Raw genomic sequence first — 24,748 nt, 5'->3', positions numbered from 1 at the left:
CCAGGCTGAACAACCCCATGTCCCTCAGCCACTCCCAGAACCCCTGGGGCTCCAGCCCCTTCCTCAGCTTTGTTGTCCTCCTGCGCCCTTTTATTTCCACTGGAACCCGCTCCAGGCAGACACGTTAGAGGAGCTGGCCAGGTAATCATACAATATTTGACTTTGTTTTTAAGGGTTCATGCGACTCGTGACCACCGATTGATGGGAGAGGAGTGAGCACAGGGAAGGAGCAAGCCGACCACTGCACAGCTCGCTGGGAGTGCCCACAGGAGCCCAGCCACCGAGGGAACGACTCTCATCGTGTTGTCACGTCTCACCTTGCCAGCACCAGGTTGTATTTTCACAGCCAAGTGCAGCCTGTTCCTACCTTCCCCACTCGCTGCGGTGCAGACTTTGGCTTTGCTGGAGGAGGCTCCTGGGCCGGCGCAGCAGGGAGCCTCTCCCCTCATCGCTGCTGCACGCCAGCAACACGTCTGTGTGCCGAAAACACCCTCCTTGAGAGGCAACATGACGCCAATTATAGCCCATCTTGTCACTCGGATAACAGCCCTTTTTAATGTTCAAGGTGTGGATTTCTGCCCTGACCTGCTGTACCAGTTTGGGCTTAGAAGTACCATTATCTAATGATACACCACAAGCTGCTTTAAGGGGTTTCAGTTTTGTTCTAATTTTAAATTACTGGCGAGCTGGACCTCTGAACTGCCCTGCAGCCTCCTGCTAACCTGTGCAGTCAAGGAAATCCAAGTTAGAGGCCACCAAGGGAACACTGGCATTTAATAACACCACACTTTAAGCTGCACTGAACCAGAAGCATCCACATACCTCACGCTAATCTTCTGTCTTTTATGGGATGCAATGAAAATTACTGTGAAATCCTCACCAGTTAAACGTGCGCTGAACAAACAGGCTGCTACAGGTGCTCTTCCTTGCCCTGAACACGGTGTGAAAACGCTAATAACCCCTTCTCTTCTTTAGAGACACCCTCCTGCGTTTACACTCTTAACCAGTTGCCTCCAAGCAACCACACACACGTGGGCAAAGCTCGGAGCCACTTCCCTGCTTGTTGCGAGGGCACCACAGAAGCAAGAAGGGCAGTTTGGTTTTGTCGCATGCAGGTTGGTGCATCCCACATCGAGAGCTGCTGTTGGCTCAGGCTGTTTGCCCTGATGACAGTTCCCTGGTTGTCGAAGAAAAGGCTTCCAATTTATCAGTCAACAACCAAGATAAATCCCTCTTAGCTGAATCGCAGAATGGTTCAGGCTGGAAGGGACCTCAAAGCCCACCCAGTCCCACCCCTGCCATGGGCAGGGTCACCTCCCACTGGATCAGGGGCTCCAAACCCCATCCCACCTGGCCTTGAACCCCTCCAGGGATGGGGCAGCCACCACTGCTCTGGGCAACCTGTGCAGTGGCATCAGTCCATCACAGGGCTACACTAAATCTTGCTTCACATGGCACTTACAATGAATCTTACCAACGCATCTTTCCTGGAAAACAAAGAAATAACTTCAAGGTGCAAAACCAGCAAAGATTTTCTGCACACATTTTGTTACAGGTTTCTGGAACAGCTATGGAAATATCTTACTTTCCAAGGAAGAATTATCACAACATGCAGGCACAAGGAACATTGAACAATGTAGATTCATAAACCTTGGCTGCTCCTGAAAATGATGTTTCGGAACACCTGGTAATAAACCAAAAAACCTTTATTTTTAAGATATATTATAAATTTACAACACACGTAACATCAGTGTCTCAGTGTGTCTGTGTGAGCAGGTTTAAAGACTCAGTGTTCATTCTAGTCTCGTTCGTGGGTACGACTTCTCCACACACCAAAGGTCCAAACAGGTTTGGCTTTGCTACCAACCTCAATAACTGCCAGGAACATTTCAGTAGACAACACTGACTGCTTGAAAGGATAATAAATCAGCCACATTTCACAGAATCACTAGGTTGGAAAAGACCCCCAGGATCACTGAGTCTAACCATAGAATTTCTTGCTTTGTTTCAGGGGAGCAAAGCCTGCTGGCGTTCCCATCAGGAGAGGTCAGCCACCCACAGAGCATGTCCAGAATGAACCCTGAATTCCACAGGCTCAGGGACGTTCGCCCCAGTTAAGCTTCGTAAAAGTAACATTACATCTTTGAAACAGCTGCGCATGCCACACATCAGTGTCAGTGCCATGTAAAAATTATCCTATGCTGCACCTAATTACTTTATACACAGGTGAAATGGAACACGTGCAGTCAGTACCTTGCACTAGAACTGTACTGGTGCTGCCTTGTGGGAAGTGCTGGGTCGCAATCACATTTGTGTTCTGTTCATTAAACTATGATAAAAATATGCTAATTAAAAATCTCTACAGGCCTGTTACCTGCTGCGACAAAGACACCGTTTTGTGGGTGTTAGTGTAAAATGTGATCCAATTTCATCCCTCTCCCCAGAGCATGATACAAAACGATACCCAAATTCAGTAAGAATTGAACGCATTTACACCTACTGCGGTTCACGTGCTGCTAACGGGATCTGCACTGAAGATCTTCTGATCTAGAGCAAGAGGTCCTGAAAAAAACCCTTTTGTTATGCCTAGATGTCAGGATGTAGGTGCGAAAAACCGCGACAGCACTTTCGCAGACACAATTCACACCGCTTGCTGTTCCCTCTGCCGAGCCCAGCGAGCGCCCTCCCTCCAACAAGAGCAACACAAACCCTTCAGCTGAAAAACCAGCCCAGAGAGGAGGACACAGTCAATGCTTTGCCCGGGCCTGAAAGCACAAGGACTGAAGATAAGATGGAAACACCCAGCTGCAAGCGCTGCTATTCTGCGAGTCAATAAAAATGCTATTTATTAAAAGTAGAAAAATGGGGTATTTACTCTGGGTCAAACACTCGCTATCCTGTGCGCACTGCTTCTCTAAAACTGCCCTGAAGTCAAGCTCCCTGGTCACCTCTGCATCCCTCCTACAGGTAATATCTGCTGACAGGGTCACTATACATTTGTTTGGTACAATGCTTATTTAAACAACTTTCAAACTACATTAAAAGATCCTCAGCCCATGAATCACAGCATCTAAAAAAATAATTGTAACAGTCCTAACTAAAAAAAAAAGGATTTCAGCAACCACTTGAGTGTTTTTTGGATACGAAGATCAATCTCCCAAAGCCAAGTTTGGTTCCAGGAGAGCGAGGAAAGAAATGAGGTGAAGGTGCTGAGATGCCTGCAACAGAGCTGTGAGGGGCCAGAAGGCAGCAATGAGCTGGAGGCTTCGAGCTCCTGCGGGAGTGAACCTCGCACCACCCCAGCAGGGGAGCAGCGCGGTGACAACTGCTTCAGAAACTGTGCAAGGTAATTTTCCAGCTGCACAGAGAACAGAAGCGTCCTTGAAATGGTGTAAAGATCAGAGAAGTGTGAAGCAGCTGGGTAATCTTGTGTGACCGTGTCCAGAGAGCAATGCAGACTCCTGCTGCTGCTCACTGGGAGAGAGAGAGACTGGCAGAGTCCTTGGACTGGACCAGACATGAGAGCTTTATTGGGAGCTTCGCTAGCTCTGTCTCACAGGTCAAGACAATCAAGGTCCAAGTAGTAAAGTGGCCAATGGCATTTTTTCCTAATACATCCCTTTAAATGCATCCCTTATACAGAGTATAAATATGAAGCCCTGAGAACAAACTGCCATAAAGTACATTTCTATTAAAAACATCAGTGTTTTGATGACAAAACCATAAGTTATATAGTTAAATAAATAGCAAGCTAGCTTTCAGGAGTCAAGTAATGTCAAAAGGCAGAAGATTGTCTGTATCAACGGACGGGGCCAAGAGCTAGAGCTGAAAGAAACAGATTGTATTTGCCATCTACCATCCCCATCCTTATTCCTCGATTCCACAGGCTTCCAAGCGTTCCCATGACCAAGTTATGAGCCACTTAAATACAACATGTCTTTGCTAGTTATAACTTTGACACCAGAGATGCAAACATGGGACCTGAACGTGTAAATCTTTACTCCTGTGAGTAACTCTTCCTATCAAAAGCTTCTTTTTTTCCTATTCCCGCGTGCTTCAGGACCTCTCAGTAGTGCACAGACCAGCTCTACCAGACCCCTGCCCTTCAGCAGTGGAACAGGACAGTTTATCACCAGGCAAAGCTTATTACACGCACTCCTTGTGCCTAGAGACCCATCTGTGCATTCTGACTCAACAGCAGGGAACTTTCAGCTTTGGCAGGTTTTGTAAAAACTGGGATAATCAATACCTTTGCAAGCACGATGGACTTAATTCCCCATCCACTTACTAAGATGAAGCAGCAACACAGCCAGGTGTGGTGGGGACACACAGCTCCCTCATCTGCTACTAATCCATACTCTAACACCCCTGCCTGGATCAATTCCCTAAGCATTCATTTAACCTCAAAGGTAGGTTTTGTTTGTTTTAAATCAGCTCCTCTGCCTTGCTGCAAACATCACACATCCTATTGGCCACTGGAAACTAAGTCCTCAAAAGACAAGCGGGGCTACATTAAAGTGTTGAATTCTGGAATAATAAAATCCAGAAATAATCACATAATCTCAAGCCTTCAATCATTTAAAGATGCAGTACTCCTTTATCCCTACAGTCTCCAACTGCTGCTGCAACATCAGGTTCTGTTGCTGAACCTGGGCATTCCTGGGTTCTTCTATAAGAGAGGTGTGATTGGCTTTACTGATAGTTTGTTCCTCACTTTATAAAAGGTTCAGTGGCACCAATTGTGTTCTGACACACCAAGGGAGGCAGCTCTGATAACTTATCACCCTGATCAAAGTGACACTGAAGATCGAGCCCAGTTCATCAGGAGACCTGGCAGGATCACACTCCGCTCCCATCATTGTGGGATTGATGCAGAGACACACAAGCAGCAGAACCTTTGTCCTTAGAAGTGCTCGACTCTGTTCCCCCAGGGCAGGTCAGACACTGCGTATCAGGAACGTGCCCAGCTTCAGTGCCCTAAAATTTGGGGAGCTGGTTCAAGCTCATCATCCGCATTGTCCCTGCAGCAGCTCCTCCTGTGCCAGCACAGGCAAGATTGGTTGACCATATATACCAGATGCCAAACTTTTAGATGACTGTAAAGCCGACATGATCCTTGCCTTATCTGTCTGGAAGCTCTACAGCCGCTCCAGAATCTGATCATGCGTTACTGAAATCAAAAGAAACATTTTAACAACCCTTTTACATTCAAAGACCAAGACTGTTCATTAAGGCTGAACGTGTTCTCATTCATTCAGAAGCCAAAAAACCCCACCAAACTTCACAGTACCTTTTCCCACCTTTGTCCTCTAAAAAACATTCATTAAAAGGAATATCTATGAGAATCAAAATCAGTAGAGAAGGACATGTGCCTCTAACATTAAAGCTTCAAGTAATAACATCTTCTGGTTGTGTTAGAGGCAAAAAGCTCTAGGGAATAATAAAAAAGTGGACAAAATAATCAAAACCTTTCACATCACTACAACCTTCAGTCACAATTGAGTCACTATGCTGAACTCACTGAGCTGCAGGATCAGGTTCCTTGCTTTCACAGTTATAGGACAAGGTTATAATTTAATGTTCTGTTGTCAATCTGTTCTTAGCAAGTCCAGGAAAACACTTTTACTGTCAAATCTGAGCAGAAGCAGCACCTCTCTGAAGCTTAGAATTTCTAAATGCAGAAGAAAATTTTCCAGCAGTCACGAACTGTAAAGCTTAAAATGACATTATGAGTAACAAAAAAAATGCTGGGATAGTAAGACAAGATAAAATCTCAGGCTGTTTTGATTTCCCCACCCTCCATATTAATTATGTGAAATTGGCAACTTCAGCACCTTGACTGCATAACAGCAGAGATCGGATGCCAAGTTCAGGTCAAAACTTGTTGTAGGGTTTCGTGTTGCATTTTTGTTTAAAAAACCCAACAGCACAAGAAAAATCCAGACTGAAAAAGTGGAGCTGTGCAGGAGCTTGAGAGGAGACCTCTAAGCTTTGAAGGTTGCTCCTGCCCAGCCTGCCTTCCCCAGAAAGGGCTGTGAAGGGCAAGGCGTGGCGGGGATTGACAGATGTCAATCAGCTTTCATTAGCTTTAAAATAAAGCCCATTTTTGTTCAGACTGTTAAAAAAAGTAAAACCTGCAGAGCTCAATCATAAAAACCAGCTCCGTTTTCTGAGAGTTCTGTTCTCTTCTTAAAAGCTCTCAACTCCCATCTGAAAACCCAAGTCAGCCTTCTGACAAAGGAGGGAAGAGGCTGCGTGATATTCTCTGTATTTCCGAGGTAAAACCCCACTTCTATCTCAAATAAGATAATAATTTCAAGCGTGCTTTTAAATATGTTAAACAAGATCAAAACCAAAGAGGTTCTGCTTTATGGATCACCAGTGAAAAACCCATGCAAATTAGCTGCTTTTTTGAAAACACTCTGAACCAAAGTCAAACCCCACGAGTCTTCCTTTCCAAACATGCACATAAAAATGGAAGAAACCCATTACGTGAGTACATCCCTGCTCATGCTAGGATACAGCAGAGCCTCAACTTGTGCACTGCAGCCTGCTTGAGAATCCAAGTCCCGGAGTTCTGTTGTGAAAAAGATACTGCATCTTTAATGTAGCTGACAGGGAATCTCCTGCAAGGCTAACCACTGTGGAATTGCAACAGCACTAGTGCAGGAAATAAATAGGAAAAAGTAATGCTATTTATTGAAGGAATTCCATCTCTGGATGGTTCTGTTTAAGTTATAACTCAGGATAAAGAAGTTGGGATAGAAACGCGCCTGCTCTCCCAATATCTGGACTTTAAAAAAAAAATTTCCTAGGAGTCAATTTTTGAAAAGCATTTCATAATTTGATATAGCCATAAATTAATACTGTACGGAGATGATTAATAGTCTATGCTAGTGGTCAGTGACCTTTTGTAAACGCTAGCCAGATGCTAGCAGAACTGGCTAGAAAACTACTGCCACAGGCCTTTTTAACAAGCAATATCATATTTCTTTCCAACAATCAGATTCTTAATTGTTTTCACAAAACCTTTTCCTATTTTTTTTATATACTTTGTTTTAAACCTAATACCTGAAAACATAAACAAGTCTTCAAACCTCTTCCACTAACACTAAATCCTCAAGGCAATTAACTTCAGTTGGCCATAACTACATAAGCTCTCGCGCGAGAGACCCGTTCAGATCTCCCCTCTTCCCTTCCAGCCGCCCCTCTCCCCGAACAATCCATGCATCCTCCTGCTGAGGAGACAGTGAAGCGAGGGGCAGGAGGAAGCAGCACAGTGACCTGGCGTCTCCCTCTACGTGCGGTTCAGCGTCTGGAAGATTCGAGAGATCTGTAGCATGACAGGCCCAGTTTCTGGATCGTTCATCCACTGAGTGCTGTTCAAGGGGTTTTCAAGCATATCCTCGAAGGCTGCCAAGAGAGGGAAATCGCAACACTCAGTGCTCTAGTCAGAGGTTTCCATGTTTGGGATACTTCAACAACAGGACAGTTAGAAATAGCTGCAACTCAAAGGCACTGGGCAAGCATCACCCAGGGACAGCGGGAATATGGTTCATACATTTACCACTTGCACTCCGAAGTCTCCACAGATGGGATGCTGCAGGCTGTTCTGCTTTCCCCATTCCTCAGCATTAAATTCACTGCAGACAGAGGCTGATTAAATACTCAGCCTGGATTACAGTCCATCTTACAGAACCTCAAGGACACCAATTTGAAGAGCTAAACCCTAAGCAGATGTCTACACGCAGTAGCAGGGAACCTGCCATACAACTCATCCATTTATGAAAGCCCATCTTAGAACCGGGCTGTCTGCTGCCTACACTCCTATGGGAAGACCAGTCTGCAACTCTGTTCTTGCTGATCAAAGACTTTCCACATCCCAGTCAGGAATTCTTAATGGCTAGTTGTTGCACTGGTATCTTTCTCCTTCCTGGTACTTAACCAAGACAGCTCATAGATAGCATTGTCATCTCCTCGCCTCTGCTACCTTTGCTTTCACCTGCTGCCCTTTGGATGTCCCACGGCTGCTCTCTCCTAAATCCTTTAAAGGGAAAATGGAGCCAGCAAAAGAAACAGCTGTGACAAAGGCTATTCAGGAATAAGAAGCAGAGACAGCTCAAGCGTAGACCCTTGAGCTGACAAATCTCGGAGCTCTGTCTTTTCATAGAGGCAGAAGGGAAGCGCCACCTTCCTTCCGCGCAGCACATGCTTCCTCCTTCCTAGTGTTTGGAGAGCAGAGGATGCCAGTAAGACAGTCAGTTCCACCTGCCTAGACACCGGCAGAAGGGGAAAAGCTGTCTCTGCAGAACAACTACCTCCACTCCTGAACAGCGACAGCGATCCAAATACTTAAGAGCAGTTTTTTCTTTCTATACGCAGCTGCTTTTTAATAAGCTTTGCTGGTTTGTTTTGTTTTAAAATATACTAATTTCCACTCTTCCTTCTACTTACACTGGAGGAACAGACAGCTACTGCAGGAGCTGAGCTACAAATTTGGCAGGAGAAAGTCCAGGCAATAATTTATAACCCTTATGACAGACACTGAGCTGGGCGACTGGACATTTGAGGCAGTGGTTATGGAACAGGACAGAAAAAGCACTTGCACAGCTGACCTATTCAGGAGTCACCAAAATGTCAGTGCTGAAAGAGCCTGGCAGAGCGGCACTAAGGTCAGTGCCTTAATTTTCCCAGGAGCGTTAGTGTGCAAAGCTCCAACAGACATTAGTGGGAGCTGTAAGTCCCCAGCACCTCGGAAAGTCTCACCATTAATACCTCGTTCAAGGTCATGCAGCGCGCCTAGGGAGAAGCCCACAATGAAGTACAGGTCTCACTTTTCACCGCTAGCTATATTCTTTTACACTCACTCAAAAGCTTAAAACTGAAGATTTATCAACCTTATGTGAGTATCTAATTAAATGCAAACGTTCATTATTAAAATCTGCGACACAACCAAATTGCAGATGTATCATTAGGAATACATTCTCTGATGTCCATCCAAGCTTTACAAGAACATATAACGGCATTTCATTTTCTATTTATATGCTGAGCTGCCGTGTGGAACCCTTGTTGGAAATGAGGAGACCATTTGCTCAGAAATCAGAGTGGGAAGGTTCTGCTCTTGAATTATTTAAAGGCTTGCAAACTCTCCTAATTACGTTTAAAGCAGTATTTTTAAAAGCTGTCTTGAAAGTGCAGCACACAGCCTTTACATAAAGTCCTTGCTTCAAATAAATTCTGAAGCCAAAGACTAAGTGCAAAACTTTTTATATGCATCACAGAGCTAACCTCATTCTTTTGTACCGGCCTCCAGCGTCAGAGAGACCAATTCAGAGATTTGTTTCACTGTCAGGCTCATCAGTTTGGCACTTGCTGTGCTCACAGCCCCTCTGACCACGAGCAAGGGGAACTGTATTTTCACAGATGTTATTTCTACTTTGATAGGCAGGGCCTTAGCTCCAACTTCTTGTTTAGTTTCTCTTCCACATGTTATCTTCCATCTCAATGATCAAGTCCCTCTGCAGAATAAGCTGTACAGCACCAGACAGCCTTGTTTTTTCTGTGAAATAATCAGAGTTCTAGACACACATTCCTGATTTTTGCCCTTGTGGCCAAAGGGAGCACACAAAAGGTCTCCTAAATCCACAAAAGCATTGCAGCCAGCCGCTATTAAAGTTCTGAGTTCAGCCAGTGTAATCCTGCAGCCTGCGGAATTGATATGGTTTCTGGGACAGCCCCAGGTTCTGCCCTGGGTTTAGCTGAGTTGCAGAATGAAGCAAACAAACAATACAGTTGCAGAATGTGAGGAAAAGGGCACAGAGCTGCACCTATCCCACAAAGCGTGCTGTCATCATCCAGACTCTTGTTTCCTAGCAACTACAAAGACAGTGTATACATACCAAGAACCCAAGCAGGACTTACCTAGTAGAGTTTTAGGGTTGGTTAACCCTAACTGTACCACTGGGTTTTCTAAGATGGCTTGGAAGAGTGGGCTATTAGTGTCAATGCCCTTATCTAAGTCCTCTGGTGAAGGCTTTCTGTCTCCCAGCAGCCATTCACACTGAAAGAAATCACCAGGTACAATAAATGACAAGATTGGTTCCATCAGAATTAAACCGTCTCAAAACTTTTGAGACATTTAGTTTGCTCTCCCAACCCGATCAGCCTCAACCTCATGCATGCTGTGTTCCTCTAAGAAGTCCAGAATCTTTGTATTCTAATTGTGCATCTAATTTAAAAGAGGCACAGAATATATAGCACCCATTTCATCTCCAGTAACAGTTGGGCTTTATGACAGATCAAAACACCAACCAATTCAATGATGGAAAGAATTGTACTGATAAGCAACAGAAATGACATTGTACTCACAGCTGCATTTTGCTGGTTGTTGTTTACTCTGAGTGCATCTACCACTTCTTTTTCATCAAATCCCATCTCCATCAGGGCAATGACAGCCTGTATCAGATTTACACGGCTTAATAAATGTAACATTTAAAACAGAAATAAAGAACAGGCACATTCTTTCATCTTCCGTGCTTTCTGCGAGGTAAAATACCCCATTGTTTCCATTTGCAGACCATTAAATCTTATCTATAAAGTTTTCAAATACTCTATATCAAAAGTGCCTTTATTATTCCTCTCCCATGAATCTTAAGGGTGAAGGTAGCTTCTATCCACAGCACTGAAAGCTGAATGCAAGGCAAATAGCAAGTTACCTGGGTAGAAAGAAGAGTGGACAGAAACACCTGACTTTAGAACACCTCTAATGTCAAAAAGCTTCTGTTCCCATCTTATTCATAGATTGAGTTCCATGTGCATTTATAGTTGTATTCACTCAATTTAACATTGCTTCCTGCATTATTACACTGCTAGTGAGTGTTATATATTTAAACAAGGTATCGGTACCAGAATGTTGCATCATTTAGGAACAGTAACCAGGTCATCCAATACCTTTGCAGCTTTTGATTGAAATCACAAGAAACTGCGAGTTGTAAAAGCAAAGTGCTGGATTCTGAAGAGCACCTCCTGGTGAGTTTACAGTGCAATAACAACACAGACTGTCATCAGCTAATACTGTGCTCTGAAAAAAGGCTAACTACCACGCTTGCTGCGAGACTTCAATCTGCAAGTAAGATTTTTGCTTGCCCCCTCAATATTATAATGCTCTTTGGTCCTTTTCTACACCAAAAGGACCTGCTCCTGTCTTGCAATCCTTCCTTCCCAGACAGCAGTCAAAAAGCAGTGTCAGGAGTCTGGCAGCTCATTTCAGTCCCATCAATTAATTTTTAGGCATATGAGTAATGGTCAGTAATTTAGATACTGGTATCTGAAACTGCCACGTATTAGGTAACGTTCCCTCAGTAACTCAAATTCAAACAGTCCCAAAAACCACCGTTGAGTCAAGATGATGTACACCTATGCAGATATCTCATTCCACCAATTAACTAAGCATTTATTTCAGTTACATGGTGCCCACAATTCCTTCCAATTAGCATCACTACAGAAATGCTGAGACAAAGAGCACGTACTCGTGGGTCTGGACGAAATTCTCTTTTCCTTCGGATCTTCTTGAATATTTCTGTCAGCTCATCCTTGGCCTCATCCCCTTCCGCTTCTGAGCTAGGACCCGCAGTCGCCTCAGCAGAGGCTGCACCAGCTTCAGCTGTCGCTTCTGATGGAGTCTGACCTGGAAGTGGAGCATCCACTGCAGGGTCATCTGCGTGTTCTATCAACCACTCCATGGCCTGTGTCACGGACATACTGAAAAGCAAAGCAACACACAAGGGTGAGAAGCACTCCAGCTGTACAGCAGCGTTCCACACTTTGCATTTATTCCCATAACTGACTTACAGGTTTATTTATGACTTTTCAACAACTAATTAAATTTAGGAGCAAATCTGAGTATCTTAATTCTCTGTGTGTTCAGGGCACTGCAATCTTCTCTGAAGGCAAGAAGACAGAGGCATGAAGTCCAACTTGGACAGCTGCAACCCAGATTTTAAAAGACATTTCTGTAGGAGTCACCTTGTTCTCCACATCGTCTGCTTTATTTCACAGCAGGCAAACAGTGACTACTTGCAACTGCTGACAAAACTGCAAACAAAGCATGTTCCAAATTTACATGCAACCACATCTCAGATGCAAGCTGTTTTGTTGCTTTGTAAGATCTCTCCGACATTCATTCAGTGATCAAGGAATGTCATTAACAACATAAGAAAGAAAGAGGGTGAAAAACATTACAGGTGCGCATTATGCCTTGAGCAGGAGCAAAATTCAACACAGGCAATTGCACTTGGACATAAACCACTCTGCTCTTCCTCTGCTTTGACTTCAGAAGTCGCCTGCGATGCCTCAAAGCAAAGGCCACTCCAAGGGAACAGAACACCACGATCATAACATGGGCACTTGCTGCCAAGTGCAAGTGCTGAAGCTGAGGCACCTTAAGAGCCCCAACACATCTCTTCCCAGTGAAGAGAGAGGAAGCAAAGATAACAGAAGGTCGTCAGTGCAAAAAGGGTGCCAGCGTGTTTGGCTTTTCAGTTACAACATAAAAGACTTCAGAGTAAAAATTCTTTCTGAGCCAGAGTGGAGAGAGACTGGAAAAGAGCAACTGGAATATATTGTGGATTCTCCATCACTAGAAATCTTCAAGAGTGGCCTCTCCAAGCCATTTCTTCTTAGGGCAGAAGAACTACATTGGCTCCTACAGATCTACAGTTGCTCTCTGGACTTTACAATACTCTTGGAACGTTTTTAAAAGATCAGCACAAAGTATTCTTCTACAGCTGAAAGACCAATGTGGATGGGCTGGGTTTGCTTTTTTCTCTTCAAACTCTGAATTCTAAAGTAAATAAAATGTAAGTTTACTACTTGGAAACAGTGCCAGCCTGGCAGCCTTGTGAACTGCAGCCCAGCAATACTCTCCAGAGCAAGTACTGCATTGTCTCCCCTTCCCCCTGGGCCGTTTGCACCTGCACGCTGCCTTAGGCAGCGCTGTTCTTCAAGTTAACGCTTCTTCTAACCCAGTTTTAGGTGACCCAAATAAGACTTTAGAAAAAAAAAAAATACAATTTGTTTCCAACCAGATCAAATAACTCACAGGCAGTGCACTGAGTACACTTACTGATTTAATCGAAGGGCTTTCACAGCTCTGCTTTCCGGAAACCCCATTTCGGTAAGCTGTCGCAGAGCGATCTCATCCACTCTGTCTTCCTCATCCTCATCCAGCATAGCTACACACACACAAACAATACAACGTTCAGATTGACTTTGAACTAAAATAAACCCCTTTCTCAATGGAATGGCACGCATTAAGTTCAAACCCCATTCTTCTCTTCCATCCCTGCTTTTGTTTCTGCCTCAAATCTGCAATCTCATCATTTACTTTGCTGCACTCAGCTTGATCAGGCTCAAACAGATTCTTCCTGGACAAAGACTTTGTCCAGATATGTTCAAGATCTCAAATGAAAGGCAGCTGACTCTCACATTGCTATAGTATTTCCACATAAGTAAACATACAGAAGATTCCAGATAACTGAAAAATAGATCTTTGATGAAAGAAAGTTGGATCTGGTCCTAGCAGATCAAGGTCATGCGCTTCCCACGACCTAAACCAACAGCTGTGCTTTTCCCCCATTTTACCACCTCCTTGTGCATTTTCAACCATTCTTTACCATCTTTAAAGCACAATTCTTGAAGTTTTCCATTTTTTTTCCACTATTAATGATTTTTTTTTAATTGAACTTCTTGTCCGTTCCAAAGGGACCTTATAAATTCATGAGTTTTGTTCAACTTATAGCCAAAAAAGCAAAATCTTCGCCACAAAGTTTGTAGTGGCTTTACTATAAATATCAAGGGCTGGACTCCACTCTGCAAGCCCACTCTTCTGCTACGGAAGCAAACCAGTTCCCAGGTTCAAGCCAGTAACTATAAAGATATGTTCATACCATTTGCCTTCTTAAACAGTTCAACTGCATCTGGGTTCAGTGCTAGCAATTTCTGTGCAACTTCTATGAGAGATACTAAGATCTTCCGGAGTTCTGTCTGGAACTGCAAGAAAGGAAACTGTCAAAACATTTAGACAGGGAGTTACCAGACATCATTAAATCTTAATAACCTATCTATTGTTAGTATTGCAGCAGTAGTCTGGCCCCTGTGCAGAAGGCTGCTTTATTAGGGCTTTATTTGCATTTTTTAGTCTCTCAAAAAGCACTGGGCCTTTCCTGGGAAGCACTACACATCAGTAAATGCTACTGGGCAGAAAAGCCCTTTTACTTCTAGCACTGCCAGCTGCCCAGTATCACCACAAAACGTGCAGTGCTCAAGAATCACAGAATCACAGAATAACCAGGTTGGAAGAGACCCACCTGATCACCGAGTCCAACCGTTCCTAGCAAACACTAAACCATATCCCTCAGCACCTCGTCCACCCGTGCCTTAAACACCTCCAGGGAAGGTGACTCAACCACCTCCCTGGGCAGCCTGTTCCAGTGCCCAATGACCCTTTCTGTAAAGAACTTTTTCCTAACGTCTAGCCTAAACCTCCCCTGTCGGAGCTTGAGGCCATTCCCTCTTGTCCTGTCCCCTGTCACTTGGGAGAAGAGGCCAGCACCCTCCTCTCTACAACGTCCTTTCAGGTAGTTGTAGAGAGCAATGAGGTCACCCCTCAGCCTCCTCTTCTCCAGGCTAAACAACCCCAGCTCTCTCAGCCGCTCCTCATAAGGCCTGTTCTCCAGCCCGTTCACCAGCTTTGTTGCTCTTCTCTGGACTCTCTCCAGAGCCTCAACATCCTTCTTGTGGTGAGGGGCCCAGAACTGAACACAGTATTCGAGGAGCGGTCTCACCAGTGCTGAGTACAGAGGGAGGATAACCTCCCTGGACCTGCTGGTCACGCCGTTTCTGATCCAAGCCAAGATGCCATTGGCCTTCTTGGCCACCTGGGCACACTGCTGGCTCATATTCAGTCGGCTGTCAACCAACACCCCCAGGTCCCTCTCCTCCAGGCAGCTTTCTAGACAGACTTCTCCCAGTCTGTAGCACTGCATAGGGTTGTTGTGCCCCAAGTGAAGGACCCGGCATTTGGCCTTGTTAAACCTCATGCCATTGGACTCTGCCCAGCGGTCCAGCCTGTTCAGATCCCTTTGCAGAGCCTCCCTACCCTCCAGCAGATCGACACTTCCACCCAGCTTAGTGTCGTCCGCAAACTTGCTAAGGGTGCATTCGATGCCCTCATCCAGGTCATTGATGAAGACACTGAACAGGGCTGGACCCAGCACTGAGCCCTGGGGAACCCCACTTGTCACTGGCCTCCAGCTGGATTTCACACCATTTCCCACCACTCTCTGGGCCCGGCCATCCAACCAGTTTTCCACCCAGGAGAGTGTGCGCCTGTCCAGCCCAGAGGCTGACAGTTTCTCAAGCAGAACGCTGTGAGAAACTGTGTCAAAGGCTTTGCTGAAGTCCAGGAAGACCACATCCACAGCCTTTCCCTCATCCAGTAGCCGGGTCACTTTGTCATAGAAGGCGATCAGGTTAGTCTGGCAAGACCTGCCTTTTGTGAACCCATGTTGACTGGGCCTGATCACCCGGTTCTCTTGCATGTGCTTCATGATAGCACTCAAGATCACCTGTTCCATGACTTTCCCTGGCACTGAGGTCAGACTGACAGGCCTGTAGTTTCCTGGGTCCTCCCTGCGGCCCTTTTTGTAGATGGGCACAACATCAGCCAGCCTCCAGTCCAGTGGGACTTCCCCAGTCTTCCAGGACTGTTGGAAGATGATGGAAAGGGGTTTGGCCAGCACATCCGCCAGCTCCTTCAGTACCCTAGGGTGAATCCCGTCCGGCCCCATAGACTTGTGACTGTCCAGTCGGGCTAGCAAGTCTCTGACCACCTCCTCTTGGATCATGGGAGCCTCATTTTGCTCCTCTAGCTCCTGGGTTTGTACACAGGCGGAACGACCCTCCTTACGACTAAAGACTGAGGCAAAGAAGGCATTAAGCACCTCAGCCTTTTCCTCATCCCCTGTTACTGTTGTCCCTTCTGTGTCCAATAGGGACTGTATGGTCTCCCTAGTCCGCCTTTTATTATTTATATATTTGTAGAAAGATTTTTTGTTATCTTTCACTGACTTGGCCAATCCAATTTCTAGCTGAGCCTTAGCCCTTCTGATTTTTTCCCTACACAATCTCACTTCCCTCCTGTAGTCCACCCAAGAGGCCTGTCCCTTCTTCCAGAGCCCATAAACATTTCTTTTCTTCTTGATATCCCTCAAGATCTCTCTATTCAACCAAGCTGGCTTTCTCCCCTGCCGGCTTTTTTTCCGGACCACGGGGATGGCTTTCTCCTGAGCTGCTAGGACCACCCCTTTGAAGAGCTCCCAGCCCTCCTGGGCTCCCTTGCCCTTGAGTACTGTCTCCCATGAGACTTCACCAACCAGCCTGCTGAAGAGATCAAAGTCTGCCCTCTGGAAATTTAATGTTACCGTCTTGCTAACCACCCTCTTCACCTAGAACAGAAAATTTTATAATCTCATGGTCGCTTAGTCCTAGGCGTCCACCTACCGCCACATACCCTACAAGGCCTTCTCTGTTCACAAACAGGAGGTCCAGGAGGGCACCTTCCCTGGTTGGTTCATTCACCAACTGTGCAAGGAAGTTATCTCCCACGCACTCCAGGAACCTCCTAGACTGCTTCCTTTCTGCTGTGTTGTACACCCAGCAGATATCAGGCAGATTGAAGTCTCCCACCAGAACGAGAGGCATCGATCTAGAGATTGACCCCAGCTGTTTATAGAAGAGCTCGTCAGCTGCTTCTCCTTGGTTGGGTGGTCTGTAACAGACTCCCATCACAAAGTCTACCTTCTGGTGGGCTCCTCTGATTTTGACCCACAGGCACTCAACCTCCTCATCTCCACAATCCATCTCAGTGATGTCCAAGTCCTCCCTTACAAAGAGGGCTACCCCACCTCCTCTCCTACCCTTCCTGTCCCGCCTGAAAAGCTTATACCCCACCATAGCCGTACTCCAGTTATATGAGTCGTCCCACCACGTTTCCGTGATGGCAACAACATCATAGGCCCCTTGCCCTACGACAGCTTCCAGCTCTTCCTTCTTATTTCCCATGCTGCGTGCATTGGTGTAAATGCACTTCAGCTGAGCTGCCGAGCCTTCAGCCCTCCTAGAGGGACTCTAGGACTCCCTGCTTTACAAAAACACTTCAACTCCCACCTCACCTAAGTGTGGTGAGAAGACAGCCACGGTAGCTCTGTACCAGTACCACTTGCCTCTGTGAATGAACGAGCCTTCTTGTTCTACCATTTACTTTCTAGTCCTCAAAATTTGAACAACACAGCTCAAAGCTGTTTTCTAAACTGAAGCACCACTAATTCCTTTCGGTTGGATGTTTGTTTTTTCCATGCTCAGGAGGTCATGTTGGCCATTAAACAGCTTAAATGCCAACTGTCCTCTTCAGGTTACTAGGGCACTCTGACAGCACGCAATATGCAGGCAGATTTGTGGCTACGTACCCTGTGAGTGCAGAAGGGTAAAAGCATTCCCTGCCTTGCTGGAGACAGTTAAAGGTATTGCAGACTCTGTATTCAATTACTGCAGTTAAAATTTATGTCTAATTTCTCTTTTCAAGGCATGGAAGAGAGAAAAAGCACTGCAAACACCTGAACTATTTAAGACCAAAGAAATAAACCCTCCTAATTCACATTTGCCAGGTCGTGAATATGTTTACTGAGGGTTTCCCATGGAAATAAAACATTTAAAATCATAAATTAGAACTGAACATTTTATTATCACTAAATAGTACAACCTGTGTCTATATCTTAAGCTATCTGATTTAATATCTGCTATACACATCTAAACTTCTCTTGAGAGAGAAGAGAACCACACTCACATGTAAGAGAAAAGGCTATACAAGATAAAAGTGTATTTGGATGTTAGTGTGTGATCAAAGAAGTCCAGTCCAATACTTACATCCCTCATGTTGTGATGGGCCACAGTGCGATCTGCATTGCGAGAGGGCAGATTTGCAGTTGCTTTGAGAATAGCATCCTTATCAGGAGCTTTCTGCTCTTGTTTCCTCTGAAGGACAGGAAACATGATCAGGTTTCATAACCCATTATCCACAGAACAGAGAGCACAGCACAGCGGAGAGCAGTTTCATATTCTTCACCAAGCCATCAAGCAGTGCTCTGTAACTTGCAACTAAGAGAAACAGCAGTCTAGCAAGAGAATGGATTAGCAGCACCAGTATCATTTTGCAATTACAGAGCAAAACCGGACCTGTCAAGTTGCCCCCCTTTCAGTCCTTGTGCCTATTTCTATGACCTAAACACATGGGGAAATTCCAGCTTAACGAGGGAAAGTGATGTATCAAACATGGAGAACGCGGAGGCCTCAGTGCCCAGGACCATCTCCTGCTCCTTCTCCTCCTCGCACGCTCTCTTCAAACACCGTGCACAGACTAACCCTGAACCGCTGAACGCTGCAAGTGTTTCGCTGCTTGCAAGTATCATGCAGAGATAGATGGTGCCTCGGATTTTCTGTACATGCTCATAGACCAGGACAAACCATAGCAGGGTACAAACTATAAATAATTCCCAGTCTTATAACCAGGACATTCTTACAGTGACATTCTGCACAGCAATGCCATAGTGAAGAGAGAGACATACACCAGTACCTACAGAAGGGATACAGAGACACAAAGCAGTACCTACAGGAAGCAAGAAGAAACAGAGACGAAGTAGAGAGACCTAGAAATTCACAATGTCAAGCACAAGCATCGTTGGAAGCGTTTATGCGATAACATCAACTGCAGAACCACTCGTGCATAAGCATCATCTTGGGCACTGCCAACCCTCGGTAACAGTTACATTCCAATAAAATAAAAAAGAATAGGAAGGGGCCAACACAGCTGTAGAGACTGGGTTGGAGGGTGACAAGCCACGCAGATAAAGATAGAAGATGGCCTGACAGCAAAGCAACATCCTTCTACTGGGTTTTCAGACAGAGACAAAGCAAGGCACTTGCTGAACTATGCTTATATAGTTATTATCCTCCCACAGAGTATATCTACTGTCTTACAAGACAAGCAGTTGCACAGGCAAGGTTAAAAATGGAAAAAATCAGCTTCTTCGAAGTTTTGAAGAAATATGAAATAATTTCCCTAGAACCCAATTGCCAGCATTTGCCTCTACAAACAGAGCACACCACATGAATCCTTCTGCAGCTCACTGATAGAGCAGTTAATTGAAATGGCCAAGTCAAGAAGTCTTTCAAACTCACTTTCTCCTCTGCTGAGACATCTGCCATTTTGGGGAGCGGAGGCGGTGCACGCTTCTTTATTAAAAGCAAGACATCTAGAAAGAGAATGACACCAACACACATTACTTTCTAATGTGGAAACAATTCTTGCAAGACACCTCACAAATCCATATACCTCACAAATCCATTTTTTCCTATATTTGCATTAATTCCACTGTAACTGCAGACCTTTCTAACACTTTAAAACCTTTAAACACTGTCCTTCAGTATTTGCAATCCCTTAGTGCGCAGTGAATTCAAAATGTGGTCCATTATTAGCTATGCTGTGAAAGTTTCTAGTGCTTCAGCTACTACCCTGCACACTCTAAGGGTGGAAAGATGCAGACACACTAGTTGGAGCCCAGAACAGGCCCACGCAGCACCCGTGGTCTATCAGCCAGATGGGGCCAAAAAGCAGTTTCTAGTCCATTGAGTTAAGCAGGTAAAGAGCAAACAAAGCGTGCACTGCACAACAAGTTTCCTCAGTCTGGCTCAGCACGTAACAGCCAAGAGCAACAGCTGGTGGAAGCTGTTAACACGCATTTGTCCAGCTGATCAAAGTGCGAAAGGATCCACATGCTGACTCTTGGCTGCCCTGCGCAGTCAGCCGGTGGCAATCAGCTGCTGGCTGCAATCTCGTCTCCTTGACAAGCGAAGCACATGAAAGGAAGAGCAAGCTGCAGAGGAAAGAGGAGTGGAGAGGCTTTCACATGACAGTTGGCCACGACTACACAGTTAATGCTGTTTGCTGCTGCAAACTGCAACTCAAAACTCTGCAGGAGCCAGCACCTCACCTAGAAATAATACACAACTCATCAGCAAAAACACCGTCCTTCGCCTCTGCCCTCTCAGCTCCTGTTCAGCTCTAAAGGTGACGCTGCCCTGGAAGGGACACCAAACTGCTCATGTTCATAGCAGCAGTTCCCCAGCCTGCAGGAACTCAGGCACAAACCGAGGAACTCTGCTCCTGCTCAGTCTCTGGTTCAGACAGCATTTCTGTCTGCAGCAGCCCTGCTTCGCTCACTTTCTGCACCACTGCCCCTTATCTCCAGAAAGGGTCATTAGCCTAAGCTGTCTAGTAAAAACTGACACCACCTCTTACCTTTAGATCTTCTTCTATTAATCCATTAATGCACATTAATCCTTTACATCTTTAAAGTTCAGGAGCAAAAACCTACCTCACATACTCTACTGTAGTCAGTGATACTACAGTATCTGACCTAACGTTTGAAGAGGACTGAAAGATCTCAGCTGCAGACACTCAAATATGCTTCAACAATCCTTCTGATTGACCTGGAGACCTCAAGAAACCCTCCAAAAGCATTGGGTTGTATCTTGAAATACTCAGTCACAATCACTACTTTTGAATCATTCTGAAGGATAAATCCTGTCCTGGAGCTTTAAAAAAATTCCTTTAAAAGGAGATAAAAATTGATCTGTTTAACTCCTTGACTTAATGAGCACTCCTAAGGCATTTTCAGCTCTTAAAGGGAAGAGTGAAGAAAAGCAAACTACTCAAGGTGCTTTCTCTGGGAGGGAAAAAAAAAAAATAATTCTTTTTTCCTCTTCTTTTTTTTTTTTGCCGCCTTATTAGCTTCCTATATTAAAGCACAGAGTAGATATTAACAAGGTTACTGTTTGGAATCTGTCAAACAGTTCAATATAATCACATGTTTTCAGGCTTATGGGATTAAAACCCAGACAGTCTTACCTCTATCTTGAATGTTTTCCTCCAACACCGTTTTTGTGTCTGTCAGCACCTTCTCAGAAGTAGCGTGTATCAACTTATGATGTGTCATGGTTTTCGGATCCTCCAAGCTCCCAGGTAGACACTGCAGAGATGATAAACACTGAGGATCAGAAATAAGCCCACTGCATGAATCACTGCCCTTTGCATTTGAGATTCTCCACATACATTCTGTGTGGTAGCCTCTAGCTCAAGCTGTTAAGAAGCCAGTAAATGAGCCAGCCTGTATTTTATTAAAGAAATTAAGGCTTGATTTGTGCTGTAACACTACCCACCATGGTAGGTTCCTACCTGCACACCCAAGCTCCTGGCTGGGAAGAATTATCAACAAAAAAAAAAGGATTCTAAGCTGCCTTCCTTGCTGCTGTTAAACCAACAGCTACATCAGGGAGCTGGACTTGATAATCCTTATGGTCCTGTTCCAACTTAAGGTATTCTGATTCTATTATTTAAGTTAAAATTGATTGCAATGCTCTAAACCCCTTCTTTGGACAGTTTTGAAGACCTAACACTACACCCCAATCACCCCCAAATGAGCCCTTCAAGGACACCAAGGGCTCAAGGACTGCTACTTCCATGGTACAGAACATCTCTGTAGGACCAACAGCTACGTCAATCCTGCAGCAGATCGCAAAGGTCACTCAGTCTCAGTGAGAGAGGTGGGAGTAGCAATTAGTATGATGAACTAAGAATGTACGTCTGCAAAGAGAATCCAGTGTGTTTATGGAAGGGAGGGCTATAATAAGTCTGTTTCTCATGAGCAGCTTGTGTCAAAACAGAAGACAGACTCTGCTCCATCTAATAATTATTATTTACAGACACTGTCAAGACTAAACAAGAAACTGCCGGAGGTGCTTTTGGTATCCTTGACCTTAAGCTGAGAAGGAAATGGCAGTTTCTGCACCTTGTTTTAAGTCAAAATCAACAGATTTAGGTGCTGGAGCCCTAACCTGGATTCCTGCTGAAAGTGCCGAACAAAACTTTCATTCCCAACTTTTCTTCCCAACAATAAGCAATCAGCATACAGCTGATTTTTTTTATACAAAAGTTGTGCTCTATTCCTTTATTACAACTCTAATTGTATCTATTAATCCCCTAGGAAATGAAGTTCAAATCCTGAAAAGAGTAAGTGCACACACAGACCCTGAACTGACTCATCTTCACACCAGAGCAGCTCCCAGATCCACAGCGACAGATTTCAAGAACATTACATCAGGCTGCTAATTTGTTTGAGTGGAAGAAGAAAGCAGAGTGGTTGCAGTTCCAGAAAGGGAAAAATTAAAAATAACAACCTACCAAACCCACAAATTGATGCTGTTCTCGCCAGAAAATAGGACACTTAATACTGCCCTCACCTGCTCTGCTTGCAGAAAACAGCTTTTAATGTCACTTCTTTCTATATGTGTCTACCAAGCCACTTTTACCGTGTCCGCAGAGGACTGTGTTCACCCCTCATGTAAGAAATTTCCAGAAACCCCACTGCAACCAGCTCTGATGTAGCATTTAGTCCTGTCCAGCACAGTATGGATTGCCAGCCTCCCATGAGACAATCCTTCTAGTCCATCATCACCTCTTCTGTTGTGACTGCACTGGATGGAAAAACCAGCTACAGCCTTTTTCCAAACATAACGCCCTTGTTTTCAACACGGATCTTCAGTTCCTCACCTGAACTTCTGTACAGTTCTGATGCCTCGGTGAAACGAAGGCAAGAACGTTTGAGTCCTGCTGTGCACAACAGTAGCTACTTACTAATCCCTCAGCATATTGACTGCTGAACAAACGCCAAAGAACGCATTGCAGCCTCAAACCAGCTGGGAGCACCTCCTGTAATTGATCTGATGAGCTACCCAAAACGCACAGGAGTGCATCAGTGGAACTTCTCCTCTCCCAACAAGCTCAAAATATCGCTGGTATGATCCTTAGAGTCAGAACCCAAAAGGCAGAACTTGTAAATGGGACCTGGGAGGTGTATGTTCAGGGCAGGACGAGATACGACACGGGCCCATTATCCATATTTCCTCTGGTACATACAAGGGGCGTGTGTGCAATCACGATACTTATAATAATGGTGAAAGCATAAGTGGAACGAGTTGGTGTTCAAAAGAGAAGTCCGGGGGGTGGACGAGGTGCTAAGGGGCATGGTTTAGTGTTTGATAGGAATGGTTGGACTCAACGATCCGGTGTGTCTCTTCCAACCTGGTTATTCTATGATTCTATGATTCTAATTCCTGTGCCTCTAAGCACTTTGTTAACAATTGCATGGATCAAGAGGGCGTATACAGACAGCACAGGTATCAGAGAGACTGCTCAGTAAAATACTTGGCTAATCTAAACATCTTAACACACCTCAGAGATAGAAAAGCCATCTTAACAGGCAATGCCTCTACCAGCTCTCAGCAGCCCCCCAGGAACCACCACTAATCATGAGGTCTCACTGTAGAATCTTGCTTCGCATCTGCCAAAATACAGTGGTTTTGTATTAAATAGAATGCTTAGAAGTGTAAATGAAAACACCTTCCTGCCTAGAGAGAAAACAGCACTGGTAATCCATGGGAAGAGGGGTAAGGGGGAGAGGAATTCCCTGCGCAGTGCAGAGGAAGCATCTGTCACACAAGTGAAAGGAAGCCAAAGAATCATCTTTTTGTACAAAAGGATTGCAAGGAGAGGATTTGCTGCTTCATCGTTTCACTTCCATCATAATTATTTGCATTTCTTTTCACCACTGGAACTTATGGCACGCTGCTCTGCCAGGCAGGTGAGAAACCTTTGTTCACAGGTGCCTGAGCAGCTGCTGAAACTGCAAGCCCTGGTGATGTCAAGTACTATTTGTGAAACTTGCAATCCTGATAAACCAGGAGGCTTTCTGTTTGTGTTTAAACTAAGAAAAATAATTACGTTTGCTTTTCTTAACAGAAACATTTGACGATAGCACTGACACTCCCTACAGCGAAGCTTGGGTGGGTCAAACCATCTGCCTGCCTCAAAGAATCCAAAACACACCTCGGGGCACGAACCTCCCTTGTCTTTGCACTCTGAGAACTAGCACCTTGCATCTCTGCTCCACAGATACTCCTTATCACCCCTGAAAACCCAGGTGAGCATCACTGAAGCAGCTTAAGAGAAAAGGGAAGAGAAACACCTAAGCCCCCGGCGCTCCTTACGTGTTTCAGGCATCGCTCCTTCAGCTTCTCCACCGTGGTGTCCTCGGGGACCTCCTCCAGCCACTCGGCGCCCTCCATGGTGCACACATGGAGCCTCAGCACCTTCCCCGCGAAGATCTTCTCCTCCTGCACGAACATGGCCCCGGGCCGCGGCGCCGCACCGGGCCGGGCCCCGCTCTGCCCCGCCGCCGCCTCACGCCAGGCCCCGGGCAGCGCCCCGCGCTACCGCCAGCCCATGAAGGGAACCCCGAGGGGAGCGGCGGGCCCGGCCGGGCCGCGCTAGAGAGCTCGGGGAGGCGCTCGGGGAGGCGCTGGGTGCAGCCCCGGCCCCGCCGCCGCCGCGCTCCCTCCCAGGGCACGGGGCACAGCGCCCGGTGTCGCCGGAACCGGAAATGCGGCTGGCGCGGGGAACGACGGGAGATGTAGGTTTCCGCAGGAGGCGCGGCTAAGGCAGTCCTGTGGCCGCGGTGTACGATGGGAGATGTAGTTTCTTACTGGAGACGCGGCCGCGCCACAGGTAGGGGCGCGG

At 45.6% G+C, this 24,748-nt stretch overlaps 1 protein-coding gene across 2 annotated transcripts; it reads right to left on the bottom strand.

Moving 5' to 3' along the window:
* Positions 1 to 1,688: 1,688 nt before the first annotated feature.
* Positions 1,689 to 24,566, bottom strand: UBAC1 (UBA domain containing 1). Of its 2 annotated transcripts, none has more exons than XM_069873697.1 (10): positions 24,220 to 24,566; positions 21,023 to 21,143; positions 19,294 to 19,367; positions 17,983 to 18,090; positions 13,947 to 14,064; positions 13,124 to 13,232; positions 11,529 to 11,760; positions 10,369 to 10,455; positions 9,922 to 10,060; positions 1,689 to 7,413 (listed from the first exon to the last, which is right to left on the bottom strand). In XM_069873697.1, exons 1-10 carry the CDS (start codon positions 24,355 to 24,357, stop codon positions 7,298 to 7,300), a joined length of 1,242 nt encoding a protein of 413 aa, XP_069729798.1. In that variant the 5' UTR covers positions 24,358 to 24,566; the 3' UTR covers positions 1,689 to 7,297. The 2 variants fall into 2 exon arrangements, with proteins under 2 accessions (XP_069729798.1, XP_069729799.1); XM_069873698.1 differs by having other exon boundaries at positions 13,947 to 14,049; positions 24,220 to 24,564.
* Positions 24,567 to 24,748: the final 182 nt, after the last annotated feature.

The sequence above is a fragment of the Phaenicophaeus curvirostris genome, chromosome 20 (genome assembly GCF_032191515.1).
Source record: "Phaenicophaeus curvirostris isolate KB17595 chromosome 20, BPBGC_Pcur_1.0, whole genome shotgun sequence".
NCBI lineage: Eukaryota > Metazoa > Chordata > Aves > Cuculiformes > Cuculidae > Phaenicophaeus > Phaenicophaeus curvirostris.
Note: the sequence above shows the minus strand (reverse complement) of the source record. Positions and strands in the feature narration are given on the sequence as shown.